Source organism: Nilaparvata lugens, chromosome 9 (genome assembly GCF_014356525.2).
Source record: "Nilaparvata lugens isolate BPH chromosome 9, ASM1435652v1, whole genome shotgun sequence".
Classification (NCBI taxonomy): domain Eukaryota; kingdom Metazoa; phylum Arthropoda; class Insecta; order Hemiptera; family Delphacidae; genus Nilaparvata; species Nilaparvata lugens.
Genome location: NC_052512.1, coordinates 28,329,057 through 28,342,623, shown reverse-complemented (window position 1 = coordinate 28,342,623; position 13,567 = coordinate 28,329,057). Strand labels below are relative to the sequence as shown.

General features: G+C 35.6%; 1 protein-coding gene across 1 annotated transcript in view; it reads right to left on the bottom strand.

Annotated features, from left to right (window-relative positions):
- The window catches only part of LOC111055300, a 151,400-nt gene that overhangs the window by 78,705 nt on the left and 59,128 nt on the right, over positions 1-13,567 (bottom strand). Inside the window, exon 3 of the mRNA XM_039435740.1 lies at positions 5,033-5,245. Coding sequence (XP_039291674.1) covers positions 5,033-5,245 — 213 coding nt within the window. The remainder of the gene's footprint in view (positions 1-5,032; positions 5,246-13,567) is intronic.

The following is a 13,567-nucleotide window of genomic DNA, read 5'->3' as shown; positions in this document are numbered from 1 at the left end:
AAATGCATGAGACGTGCTCCTGTCCTTTCTAAAACCGAACTGGAGATCTGATATTATTTTTTCACGCTCCAAGTAATCAGCAAGCTGTAATTTAACACATTTTCCAATGATCTAAACAGGCACTAAACAGCTGCAAACAGAAGTAAACAGCTGCGTCAGAACAGGCAGCTGCGTCAGCCTTCCTTCAGGGACAGGGCACAGGGACAGGGCTACATCCAGCTCTGCTATAAACAAAAATCTGGTGGGCGCACTTACACAACTTCCCATGCCGTTATGAAAATTGATCACCTGATGCTAGTGTTCCCGCGCATCTCAAGTCTACTACTATTCAAAGATCTGAGCCAGCTGGTGACAGGACAATAACACTATAGACACACGAGCTCTGCTATCTCTTCATAGTGGATGATTCAATAGAATCAACAGTTGTCAACAGTTTCATTCTCCCTGAGAAGGAACATTTCGCCCGACAGCGAAAATCTTCCAGAGTGAGAAGAAGCACCTGGAGTCATATTATAGCTAAGTTAATGAAAGACGTGCCTAGGTATATTCTTTCAAACCAATATCCCTCTGAGGAGTAGGTAGGTTATCTCGACTCCTGTTGCTATGCAATTGTGCGAGGGACCTTATAATGTGTTGAAGTGAGAGCATATGCCTTCTGTCCACACAGAGTATTAATTTTCACTACTTTTAGTTGAATATTAAGGGCTCTAGCGTTAAAATAATTCCTCAGATTTTGATGGACAAGAGAATGATCGGTTATCTATTAATATGTGTATATTATTATCTCAGGTGATCAGTGCTATATTTACCTAGACACAAACACGACCCAATTTATTATCAGTAAATTTTCTCTAAAATTATAATTACAACTATCAAACCCTTCAGAAACGTGCATGGTATCATTATAACCAGAGTACATATAATAGCTGAGAGTTGAAATATGTGGGGGTAATGATTGAGTAGTGAAGAGCAGTTCTGTTTGGCTCCTTAAAATATCGTTGTATTTGTTGGTTTTTTTAAGTTAAATTTGAGTTGTGTTGTACCAGTGTTTCCGTCTTATTCTTGTGGATCTCCTGGTGTGCTCTAATTCCCGATTGGACTTGGCAGTGAGTGTGTGCAAACTGTTTTTCGTATGTCGAATACTCCAAAGAATCTTAGATCTAGGCTTCGTTCAGTTTCAGTAAACAAAGTTGAAAGCTCTTTATCTGTGAACTTTGTCCGGTCTGATAAAGCTATGGCTCCGAAAGTTGAATCACTAAAGTTTTATCGAACGATGATATAATCGATAGTTTGGTGACAAAAATATCCGATCGACTCAGAAAAGTTATCGATGAGTCAATATTGACTGCTCTCAGGGCTAAGCGGGAGGAATTGACAGCTTTGAAGGAGAATGTGACAGCTCTTACTGAACAGGTAAAGACTCTTGATGCTAAGTTACAGCATCGCACTGATGATCTTGAACAATATCAGCGGCGCACAAATCTGAGAGTGTTCGGCATTCCAGAGAAGCCTAATGAAGATACCGATCAACTTGTTGTCGAGGTTTTCAAGAGTAATCTTAAACTGGACACTATGACGGTGGAGCAGATCCAACGCTCGCATAGAGTCGGCAAGAAGCAGCCTCCAGATGCGGGTGGTGTGGCGCGCCCCAGGCCTATCATTGTGCGCTTTGCTGGTTACAGGGAGAGACGGCGAGTTTTCGAGAAGAAAAGGCTGTTGAAAGGCACCAATATTACAATTAAAGAGGACTTGACAAAGTCTCGACTTGAGTTGTACAAGGCAGCGGCGGCGAGATATGGTTTCGCAAATGTATGGTCCAGCGATGGAATTGTAAAATGGATTGTTGGTGACGGTGAGCGAAGGGTTATTCGTTCTGCGGTTAGCCTCAGCGATCCCGACTAACTCATGATTACATTTGATTCATTGAATTGGCTTATATGGACTCATCATTTTGCAAATGTTCTCTTAATTATGGTTTTATTTTTATCTCTCTCTTCTCAGATGGAGAGACGTGAGTATATATGTATTTAATAATATGCTGGTCTTGCTTCAGATTTTCTAATGGACCAACTTCCTGAATTAATTATGATAAATAGCACTGATGACGATTAGACCTGACAACTTGCGGGATAGCCTATCTTAGTTTGACATCATTGAGATAATTTGTTTCCACATTAGGTAACTATATTATCTTCTGCACTTTGCTTCATTCAAATTGGGTTTTTTACGTTTTGTGCTGATAGACTCATTGTACAATTTATTAATAAAATCAATCAGGATTTTTCATTCAATTCACGTATCATAGTTCTATTCAATAACATTTCAGCAAGACTGTTTTGAATCAGTGACCTACCATATTTTATTTAGTAAAGTTATCTCATCAATCTTTCTTCACATATTTTTTTTCTGGCCGTTATCAGTTCTCCGATCTTATGTCATTGCAAAGTTGTTTTTTGTTACTGAATATTACTACTTATCAATTTATTGTTGTCTGTAAGGATTTTATTATCAGTATTATTTTCTGAAATTCCTTTCAAAGTGGAATAAATGTAGATTATAGTATTTCAATTTCTCTTTCAGGTATATATGGATTTATGGCTTACTAAAATGAATTATTTTGATAATATTAATCTATTTATCAATATCTATTATTTAATCGAGGACCCATTTATAGTTAGGCTATGTCTGAGTATTTCATAGTAATGTTGTCGGTCTTTCATATATTCATCCATGTATGTACAGTATATATTTTTTAATTGATTATCTGTAAACTTATCATTAGGATATTGAAAATACTGTATAATATGGGTTTATCCTATTCTACTCTCATAGTTTTCCTGATACCCACTAATTATCATGAATTATTCTCAGTCTACTTAGGAGTCAAATATGACTTACCCCCTGGAGTATTTACTATTTTTGTACTTCACGATGATTTTCATTAGTTATGTATGCTTGAGTGTGTGTTGTGTGTGTATGTTTAGCTCGCTATGCCTGTTGTGTTTGCCTTCTGCTCGCTGCTGGCGCGGTCCCGTCGCGACGTGTCGCAGTGGTCCCTGACAGTGCCTCCCCGGGCCGGCGCGCTCCATAATCTCAGGCGGCTTGTCATCTCTCTCAAGCTCTCTCACATTGCTCTGGCTTGCTGAAGGTAGCTCACGTAAATGCCCAGTCGATTTTATGTCACATTGATGAATTCAGATCAATTTTTGATTCCCAGTTGATTGATGTGATTCTTGTATCTGAAACTGGGCTGAAGCCACACGTAAGTGATAAGAGAGTGTGGAAATGAATGGCTACGCGCTGTTCAGGAATGACCGTTTGCATAAGAGAGGTGGTGGAGTAGCGGTTTATGTGGGAACTCATCTACCTGTTTCTGTTTTACATGTGTCTGATGACTCAGTAGCGAATGTATCTGAATAATTCATGTTTTTGGATGTCTCTGTGAGTGGTGTGCATGTGCTTGTATGTGTTTGTTATAAAGCTCCTGATATTAGATCACTTGCTGAATTTGAGGTATCTATGTTGAATTTTCTATACGTTTCAAGGTCCCTGAGTCCAAAAAAGTGGTTTTTGGTTATTGGTCTGTATGTATGTGTGTGTGTGTGTGTGTGTGTGTGTGTGTGTGTGTGTGTGTGTGTGTGTGTGGTGTGTGTGTTGTGTGTGTGTGTGTGTGTGTGTGTGTGTGGTGTTGTGTGTGTGTGTGTGTGTGTGTGGTGTGTGTGTGTGTGTGTGTGTGTGTGTGTGTGTGTGTGTGTGTGTGTGTGTGTGTGTGTGTGTGTGTGTGTGTGGTGTGTGTGTGTGGTGTGTGGTGTGTGTGTGTGTGTGTGTGTGTGTTGTGTGTGTGGTGTGTGTGTGTGTGTGTGTGTGTGTGTGTGTGGTGTGTGTGTGTGTGTGTGTTGTGTGTGTGTGTGTGTGTGTGTGTGTGTGTGTTGTGTGTGTGTGTGTGTGTGTGTGTTGTGTGTGGTGTGTGTGTGTGTGTGTGTGTGTGTGTGTGTGTGTGTGTGGTGTGTGTGTGTGTGTGTGTGTGTGTGTGTGTGTGTGTGTGGTGTGTGTGTGTGTGTGTGTCTGTATGAGTGTATGTGTCTGTGTACACGATATCTCATCTCCCAATTGACGGAATGACTTGAAATTTGAAACATAAGGCACTTACAATATAAGGATCCGACACGAACAATTTCGATCAAATGCGATTCAAGATGGCGGCTAAAATGGCAAAAATGTTGTCAAAAACAGGGTTTTTCGCGATTTTCTCGAAAACGGCTCCAACGATTTTGATTAAAGTTATACCTGGAATAGTCATCGATAAGCTCTATCAACTGCCACAAGTCCCATATCTGTAAAAATTTCAGGAACTCCGCCCCATCTATGCAAAGTTTGATATTAGATTCCCAATTCAGATACAATTTAAACGAGGAATTTTGAGAGGAAAAGATTCAGCATGGGAATCTCTACAACTAATGTTCAGTAACATTTTCACCTAAAATTGAAAATAAGCTCGAAATTCGAGAAAATGTGATTATCCAATTGCAAACTGTTGGCAACTGTTGATTCTATTAAATGATTCACTATGAAGAGATAGCACACCTCGAGTGTCTTCAGCGTTATTGCCCTGTCACCAGCTGGCTCAAATCTTTCAAAAGTAGACTTGAGATGCGCGGGAACACTAGCGTCAGGTGATAAATTTTCATAACGGCAAGAAAAGTTGTGTGAGTGCGCCACACCAGATTTTTTGTTTTTTATTGTGAAAAATGCCCACATGAGTTTTTTGCTTGTTCGTCGTGGGTAACGGAAAATGCGAGGTTGATTTGATGATCAAACGACCTTGCCTATCGGTGGGATTAGAACCCATGACCTGGTAGCATCAGCAGACTGAGAGATCTATCGCTTTAGTCTTCTTGGCCTTCTGATAGACAAGAGAGGGTTAGAGAATAGTAGAGGGATTGGTAGAGGGTTGGGAATGATTGTTACCATTTTAGTCACTAATTGGGTGCTATGATGATGAGGGAAAAAATTAAAACTGATTTGTACTCACGAGATAGACATTCTATAGTCGCCAATTTTACTTCCGCTCACACCACTGATTTTGACGCTAGAAATCGCCACTGATCCTCCTGTGTTGATAGTTCCATCAGTTACTGCCCTGTCATACTTTATTATTTCTTTTTGACCACGACTGCCGAAACTCTTTATGGGTTCAAAACATTTGGGTCTTCCTGGAAATACACTGCATTGCTTTGTCTCCATCCTGAACAGAACCAAAAAAATACAATGAAAAATAACGTTCCAGTCCAGTCATAGAAAGGTTATAAAGGGCAACGTTTGGGTAACAATTTTTGACACCCAAGTTCTGTTATGGAGGTGAACATATCAGAATTCCTCACCCCTGACCATTGTGCTAAGGAGATGTGGGTGGTTCAAAGGTACAATTTCTTTGTTTCTTGCATATAATATCTCAAAAACTATGCGTCTTACAGACGTGACCATTCAGTCTTCGTGAGACGTGAAGCTCACATAATTTCCTAACAGTAGTCCATTAATCTCAAAGCATTCTCTATAACCTCTACAGTTTCCGAGATATCTGCTCTTTAAGGTGTGACATTATTGGAAAAAACTATTACCTCCAATATTCTGCTGTTCTTGCCTTTATAACGTTTTTAAAATTAATGGAAGAAAATTTCTATCTATGCTCATTATAAGCTCATCGAGGACTAAACTCTCTTCAATTTTATGTATGATTTTACAATTCACGCATTTCCCTACAACTTTTGCAGCAGCTTCAGTGTTGAGTGTGAAATGTTCAGTTCGGCAACTATAGACCAATATTGACAGAGGAATTCGGAGGAAATGTTTCGATCATAATAAATTTAAACTTTGTAGCTTTGTTGGGAGTAGTTTGAAGGTAAACATATCAAAAGTCCTTATAACTACCCCTTGTGCTGGAGAGATGAGGGTGAATTGAAAGTTGAATTTGTAAATTTCCTCTTATTTTCTCCTCTAAACAAGTTTCAGGAACATATTCACATCTTTCAGTAGTTTTATCATGTCTTTGAATACTGTTGACATTATTAGAGCAAGATCGGGGTCTATTTCTGCTACACATGTGCAAGGATGACGTCAAAATTGGAATGAACTTTGAGAAAAACGAGCGTTTTACTGTAGGCAACAATATTTCGACCCTTTGCAATACAAACTATTCAACAAAATATATGTTTTGCAATAGCGTGTAAGATTTTAAAAACTCCAAGGTTTGAAAGATTCGAGTTTACAATAGTACCATTGTATATTGATGTCTCTATACAGATCCATTGAGAAACTTTTTATAGTGTGATAACTAGTGACACCCTGGGTTGGAGAACTCGCTCAAGAATTGTTTTATTGTAATCCTTGAAACCCGCAACTTTCAATCATACAGAGTTGATGAAAATAATGGAAAGAGCTAAATAGTTATCTAACAAGAATAATTTGACAATAGGTTTCATTTGGGATCCTTTTTAAAATGAAAAACTATTCTCCAAAAAATACACTGTCGCTTTGACATCTTTGACCCTCATATGAATCTAAATAAATATTTTGAAATGAGGTTTTATGATACATAATTTCGATACATAATTTTGATAAAATAATATTTATGTAAACATTTAGGGGTTTTCGATTTGATTTTTTGTTTTCTCCGACTAACTTTTAGGCAAGACATTTTATAGAAGAATGAGCCGAATAGTAATTACTAGTAGGTAACCCGTGCTTCGCAAGGGTCTATTTTAAAACTGCAAAATGAAAACTTGACATAGTAAAAAATTCGAAATTTGAAAATAGGCCTATAACCATCCTCGGTTAATGAAGAATCTTTATGCAGAATTTCAAATCAATCAGTCCAGTAGTTCAGACGTGATGATGTGTAAAACATAATTATCCTACATCACGTACGTGTATGAGTCAGCTCTTTCCATTATTATGGTAAAGATGATTGATAGATGGATGATTTATCAGTATCTTTGAATGAGAATAAATTTTGAACGGTTTGAGAAATCGGTGCAGTTTTGATGCGACAGAAAATCAGATATTTCTATTCGAATAGGATCCCCAATCATAACTATCATCTAGTGTCCCTTTTAAAAGAAAAGCTGCTTCTATACAACAACTGGAAGCATGACAAACTGGAAACTTGACGTAATGAAATCTTGAAGAACTGAAAATAGGCATAAATAACCATCCTTGGTTAATTAAGAATCTATATGCTAAATTTCAAATTAATCAGTTGAGTATATTTCAGACGTGATGATGCGTCAAACAAAATTCCCTATTCCTTACGTGTATAAGCCAGTTCTTTCCTTTATTATAGTATAGAAAACTGAGTATAGTACATTATAACTGAAGAATATAAATTATTACTTATTTTATTGTGATCTATGCATGTTTTTCTTATGAAATACAATGGAAACTATGTCCAATTCATTTGTACTGGTGACAAAATTTTACATTAAGAATAATTATTTGATAAAGCCCAAGTTCAATTTATTGTAATGAAAACAAATTCCTTCAAAAAATAATAGATAATAATACGTTTCCTTTATTATAGTATAAAAAACTGAGTATAGTACATTATAACTGAAGAATATAAATTATTACTTATTTTATTGTGATCTATGCATGTTTTTCTTATGAAATACAATGATAGGCCTACAGCCTGGAAACTATGTCCAATTCATTTGTACTGGTGACAAAATTTTACATTAAGAATGATTATTTGATAAAATCCAAGTTCAATTGTAATGAAAAAAATTCCTTCAAAAAATAATAGATAATAATACGTTTCGAGGGAAAAAATTAAGAACAAAAAAATTGGGAAGCATCGGGAATCAAACCGAGGACAATCGCTCCATAAGCTAGCGTTTTACCGTTGCGCTACACAACTTTATAGCCTTCTCATAAAAAAAACACACTTTGGGCTTGGAACTTATGGAACTTCATGTACGGTAGCATAGATGAATTTGAACATTGATTCTGAAAAATCTAGAAGAAAAATTGAAATTTGGGCTTCCAGGCGCACGAGATTGATAGTTTTAGAATCTATGTTGAAAATTTGGAGATTTAAATCATTCCCGTTTTTCCGGTATGCAATCCACAAGTTGACATGTTTTGATGTGAACAAATGAACAAACGAACACACGAACAAACACAACTCTACTCTCTCTTATTATGAAGACTAGCAGGTAACCCGTGCTTCGCAAGGGTATTTTTAAAACTTGACAAACTGAAAACTTGACGTGATGAAATCTAGAAGAATTAAAAATAGGCCTATAAGAATCCTCGGTTAATTAAACATTTATATGCAACATTTCAAGTAAATCAGTCCAGTAGTTCAGACGTGATGATGCGTCAAACATAATTTTACCATCCTTTACACGTGTATACATGTTTAAGCTAGTTCTTTCCTTTCTTATAGTACTACCATACCTATTAATAATTAACTTGATTGCAAAATTTTACATTGAATAATTATTCGATAAAATCCAAGTCCAATCGTAATGAAAACAACCTCATAAACATGTAAGCATACATTAGTCAATAGTTTTTTCATTTACATATTTGTTTTATTATCTTTCACATTTGTTTTCTTGGTTCTTATTTTGTACTAAAGAGTAAATTTTATTATCATGGCGATTCTGTTGCTTAAGCCGCCATTTTGTCACACCGTTGAGGGGGAGGAGACTGTCTAGCTAGGCCAATGGCAGGCGTTCATGCCCTCGACCAATAGCAGTACTTGCCTACTAGTATAAATTCTGCTGCTCTTGTATTTAGTTTTAGTTTATCAGAGATTGACAATGGTGTAATAACCGAAACCGGTCTTTCTAATTATCAATAAATCAGTGGTTTTTTGACAATTTCTTAGTCTTTTTCATTCAATATGAATAATTACCACAATATCAACTTCTCAACTACACAAAAAGGAAAACAACCTCCTTCAAAAAATAATTTATAATAATATGTTTCGAGGGAAAAAATTGAGAACAAAAAAATTAAAGCTTCTTCGGGACTTGAACCAAGTTCCTTTCGCTTTGTAGCCGAGCTCTCTACCAATACTTCACGAAAGCTATTGAATTGTCTAGTACCGGTAACTAACGTTATAATATCACATTATCCTTACTACCTAGAATGAAAATAAATGTGGCATATTTGATTCAAAAAAGTTTCAATTCGTTTCTGTCTGATAATTCATAACAATATCCATTAATTTTTGCATCTATTTATTAAGTGATACAAATAAATTGCAGAACATGCCGGCAATATTAAAATAAAATGTTGTTAAATTTTGGACTGCTATTGAATTCGCCCCCAAAATAGCTAGTAAATGATTATTTATAGCACTTTGTTCAAAATAATCCGACATGTATTATTTAAAATGTTTGTTCAAAGAGCTGAATAATATAGCTCTTCAATTGGGTTCAACAAATTTTTGTTTCTGATACACGGATTTCAGTAGGCTACATACGATACCGTACCTAACCTTCATCATACTTGAAATACAGTACATCACTTATGTTAAGAAAAAGTTTTCAATATTTCACCAATTTAGGAATTTGTCAGCGGAACAATATTATTATTGTATGTTGGCTATAGTATTGTATTGATTTCAATCGAAATCAAAACTCTTACATAATTTATTTATAACATAATATTAATTTAACTCACTGCTCGTACCGGCGATGGTAGTGTTGTATGGTAGATGATTTTTAGTGTTTAATATCATATTTAAAGATTACAAAAACAGCTTTTCGAAAATTTTAAAGATTGAGGATCAATAGAATGTTGATATTCAAAACTTAACAACTCACAATAATATAATATTATCACAATCGCTATAAGCTGCCAGCATTTGTATCATAACTCCGGTATCAAAACATGAGCTTCCTGTATCGAAACACATATTGCAACACATTGTTACCAGCGTATCAATTTCTGTGTGAGCTTCCTTTATTCAAACACATCTACATCAATGTAGGTATGCAGTATGATGTTCCATGAATCAAATTTGAACATTAATTCTGAAAAATCTAGAAAGAAAATTGAAATTTGAGCTTCGAGGTGCACAATTTTGATATTTTTAGAATCTATGTTCAAAATTTGGAGATCTAAATCATTCCCGTTTTTCCCGGTATGCAATCCACAAGTTGACATGTTTTGATGCGAACAAACGAACACAACCCTACTCTCTTATTATATAGATAACGTAGTCACTTTCATTGCGAATTCATTCATGTTCATAGCTATGTATTTGCGATTCGATTTGATGCCGTGGAAGGGGAAACAGACTGTTTCGAACAGCGTAGCTGACTCCCTTCACCATAGTACTGCTTTCATATTATTTAAACCACTACCTAGCAGGTAACCCGTGCTTTGCATGGGACTATTCAAAAGCTTCACAAACTAAAAACTTGACGTAATGAAATCTAGAAGAATTAAAAAAAAGGCTTATGAGAATCCTCTGTTAATTAAGAATTCATAAGCAGCATTTCAAGTAAATCAGTCCAGTAGTTCAGATGTGATGATGCGTCAAACATAATTTCCCTATCCTTTACACGTGTATAGCCTACGTGTTCTAGCCAGTTCTTTCCTTCATTATAGTATAGAAGATGATAGATAGATGGATGATATATCCATCTACTCTCATCTTTATACTATAATAAAGGAAATGAATGAGAATACATTTTGAAACGTTTGGGATATCGATGTGCGGTTTTCACCTTACCTTTTCTCTGGAAATCCTGTATCGGAATATGAACGCATTTCAATTTAAAAAAAGAAGTTGGATTGAAAATGGCGGTTCCAAAGTGGCGGGAAAAGTTCGGGTGCGACGGAAAATCTATTTTTATCATTCGAAAAGGATCCCAATTATACCTCTCTTCTAATTTCACTTTCAAGAGAAATGTTCTGCTGCTTCCATACAACAACTGATAGCATGACAAATAATTGAAAACTTGACAGTCTGGAAACTTTATGTAATCAAATCTTGAAGAATTTGGAATAGGTCTATAAACATCCTCGGTTGAGCAATGATCTATATGCAAAATTTCAAGTTAATCAGTCCAGTAGTTCAGACGTGATGATGCGTCAAATATGGTAGTATTTATGAATATGTAGTACCATGAAGTACTCTATAAATAAGCACGAAGCAAGTTACGGTATAAGAGCACTTTTTTAATGTTGTCAAGTCATTCTGCAGAACACTATACACGCACCACACCAGTGCCATCATCATCTGACAGTGTCACCAACCTCTCAATACAACATCTCCCTCCTTATTCTCCCATACTTGGAGTGATCCGTGGTCTAGTGGATAGAGTGCTTGCGTAGCAGCATAGAGATCCCGGGTTCAAACCTTCTCACAACCAAAAATGTTCAACCAGATCACTCCCGTGTTATCGGATGGGCACTTTAAACTTCCCGGCTGAAGTATGACAGTCGTAAGGCCCATTGACGGCTTAAATTATATATTCAGGCGGTGAGACCTTCCCGCAAGGGACTCCCCACCAACAAAAGCCATATGAATTTACTTTTTTCCCTCTACTTTACACATGTATACGTGTATAATCCAGTTCTTTCCTTTATTATAGTTTAGAAGGTGATAGGAGGATGGATGATCATTGTTATTTTACTAAAAGATAGAATAAGTAGAATAGTTTCCCTTTCAGAGGGAGTTTTGACAACCCACAAAACTCATTTTCCATTTGAAGATATAATGAAAAGGTGCATATGACCTTATTTTTTTGCCCAGCTTGCCAAAATACCCCTCATTCCAATATTAAAATTTGCGACTGACTGTTCAGTGAGTCAGTCATTCTATCAGGGCTCGAATAATTTTGGAATTTTAATTCAATAAGAATGGAAGAGAATATTAATTTCTTCATGTAAATATCAACACATTCATTCAAAGACATATTATTAACTGCATGCGTTTTCATATTGCCGATACAGCATTGATGAAACTATAGACGTTTATTTAGCATTTTTTCTCAAAAAACTGTTCTAGCTGAAAAATTAATAATCCATACCACGTGTATGCATTTCATTGCATCAGGAAAACGAAGTTTCAGAACTATGTTTTTTCTGAAATACTATATTTCGCACCTAGAGCACAAAATAAGATTTTTCCGGCTCGAAATCGGTTTTCAAGTCCAAGGCCTTAGGCCGAGGACTAGAAAAGATTGAGAGCCAGAAAAACATTTTTGCCCGTGGTGCGAACGCTATTTTTCCCCACACACAAAAATAAACAATATATATTCTAAAATTAAAAAATAAACAATATATATATGAGAATAGTTGTTTACTAGACACTTCCGAAGGCAGAAGTGAAAGGTGGTAGCTCTAGCAAATCTGAGGTAATCTAAATATCAGGAAACTGTCCTAGTATTTCTATTTTTTATTCTGATTTGTCTAAATAACCAAAAAGATGATGTTCATTATGTGGGAGGTTCAGTTTATACTTTTTTACTCTTCCAAATGACAATAAGATGATATTATTATAAATGCTTTAATTATTGAATAATGAACACAAATAATAAAAAGTTTTTTGATCAGCTGTCTTAGCACACTTGAAATTTAGCGGCTGGAAAGGGTACTCTTTCAGATCAGATAACTATTTATCCATGGCGACCTAAATTTCTGTGTCAAGCTATTTTTTAAAAGAAGATTCTCTTGTGAATCATTGATAGCGCTTTTTAAATAATGTCAATGAAATTTTCCCATCCTCCATCAACCGATACTGCTGGTATTTCTCCATCACAATCAATCGACGATAAAATATTATTCAACGTCCCGTAATTGATTAGGCATATTTTTTATAATTTGTATCTGTTTCTTCGTTGGATCCCTTAAATCCTTCAACTTGAAGTATGATTGTACTGTGATCAGTTATATCTGAATGTAGTATTTCTGGAATTAGATTAATTTCATTCAGTTTTGTTATATTTCTGCCGGATTTAAAGTAAAGATGATCTATTAAAGAGTTTGAAAATCGGGACCTATGAGTGTAATTAGTATTGAGTGAGTCAAATCCAGAACTGTTCATTAGATATTTGTAATCGTCAATAATTCTGGTGTTCTGAAGAAGATCTATATTTATATCTCCCGTGAAAAAGAAAGGGACCTCATTGTTTTCGTTAATATTGAATATTTCTTCAAAGTACAAGGTTAGTTCGTTAAGAAATATTTTGGGTGAGTTTGATTGCAACCTGTAAGCAGCCAACAACTGAAGTTCAAAATTAATATATCAACAAGATATAATTATGTACACAGTTCGCTGAAATAAAATCTATTGTCTTTGTTTTGAACGTTATCTCACTGCTTATATAAACCAAAGTTCCTCCTGCTCTGTAGTTATGATTAAAATTATCATGTACTGAATAGCCCTCTATATTACATAAGTCTATTTCATTCTCTAGTATTCATATTTCTGTCAAGACTATTATTAGCGGGTTGTTTCCTAATTTCCTCATTTGCACTAAGAATAAATGGACATTACTTCACAGACTGCGTATATTTTGATGAATAATTAGTGTTCCTCTGTTAC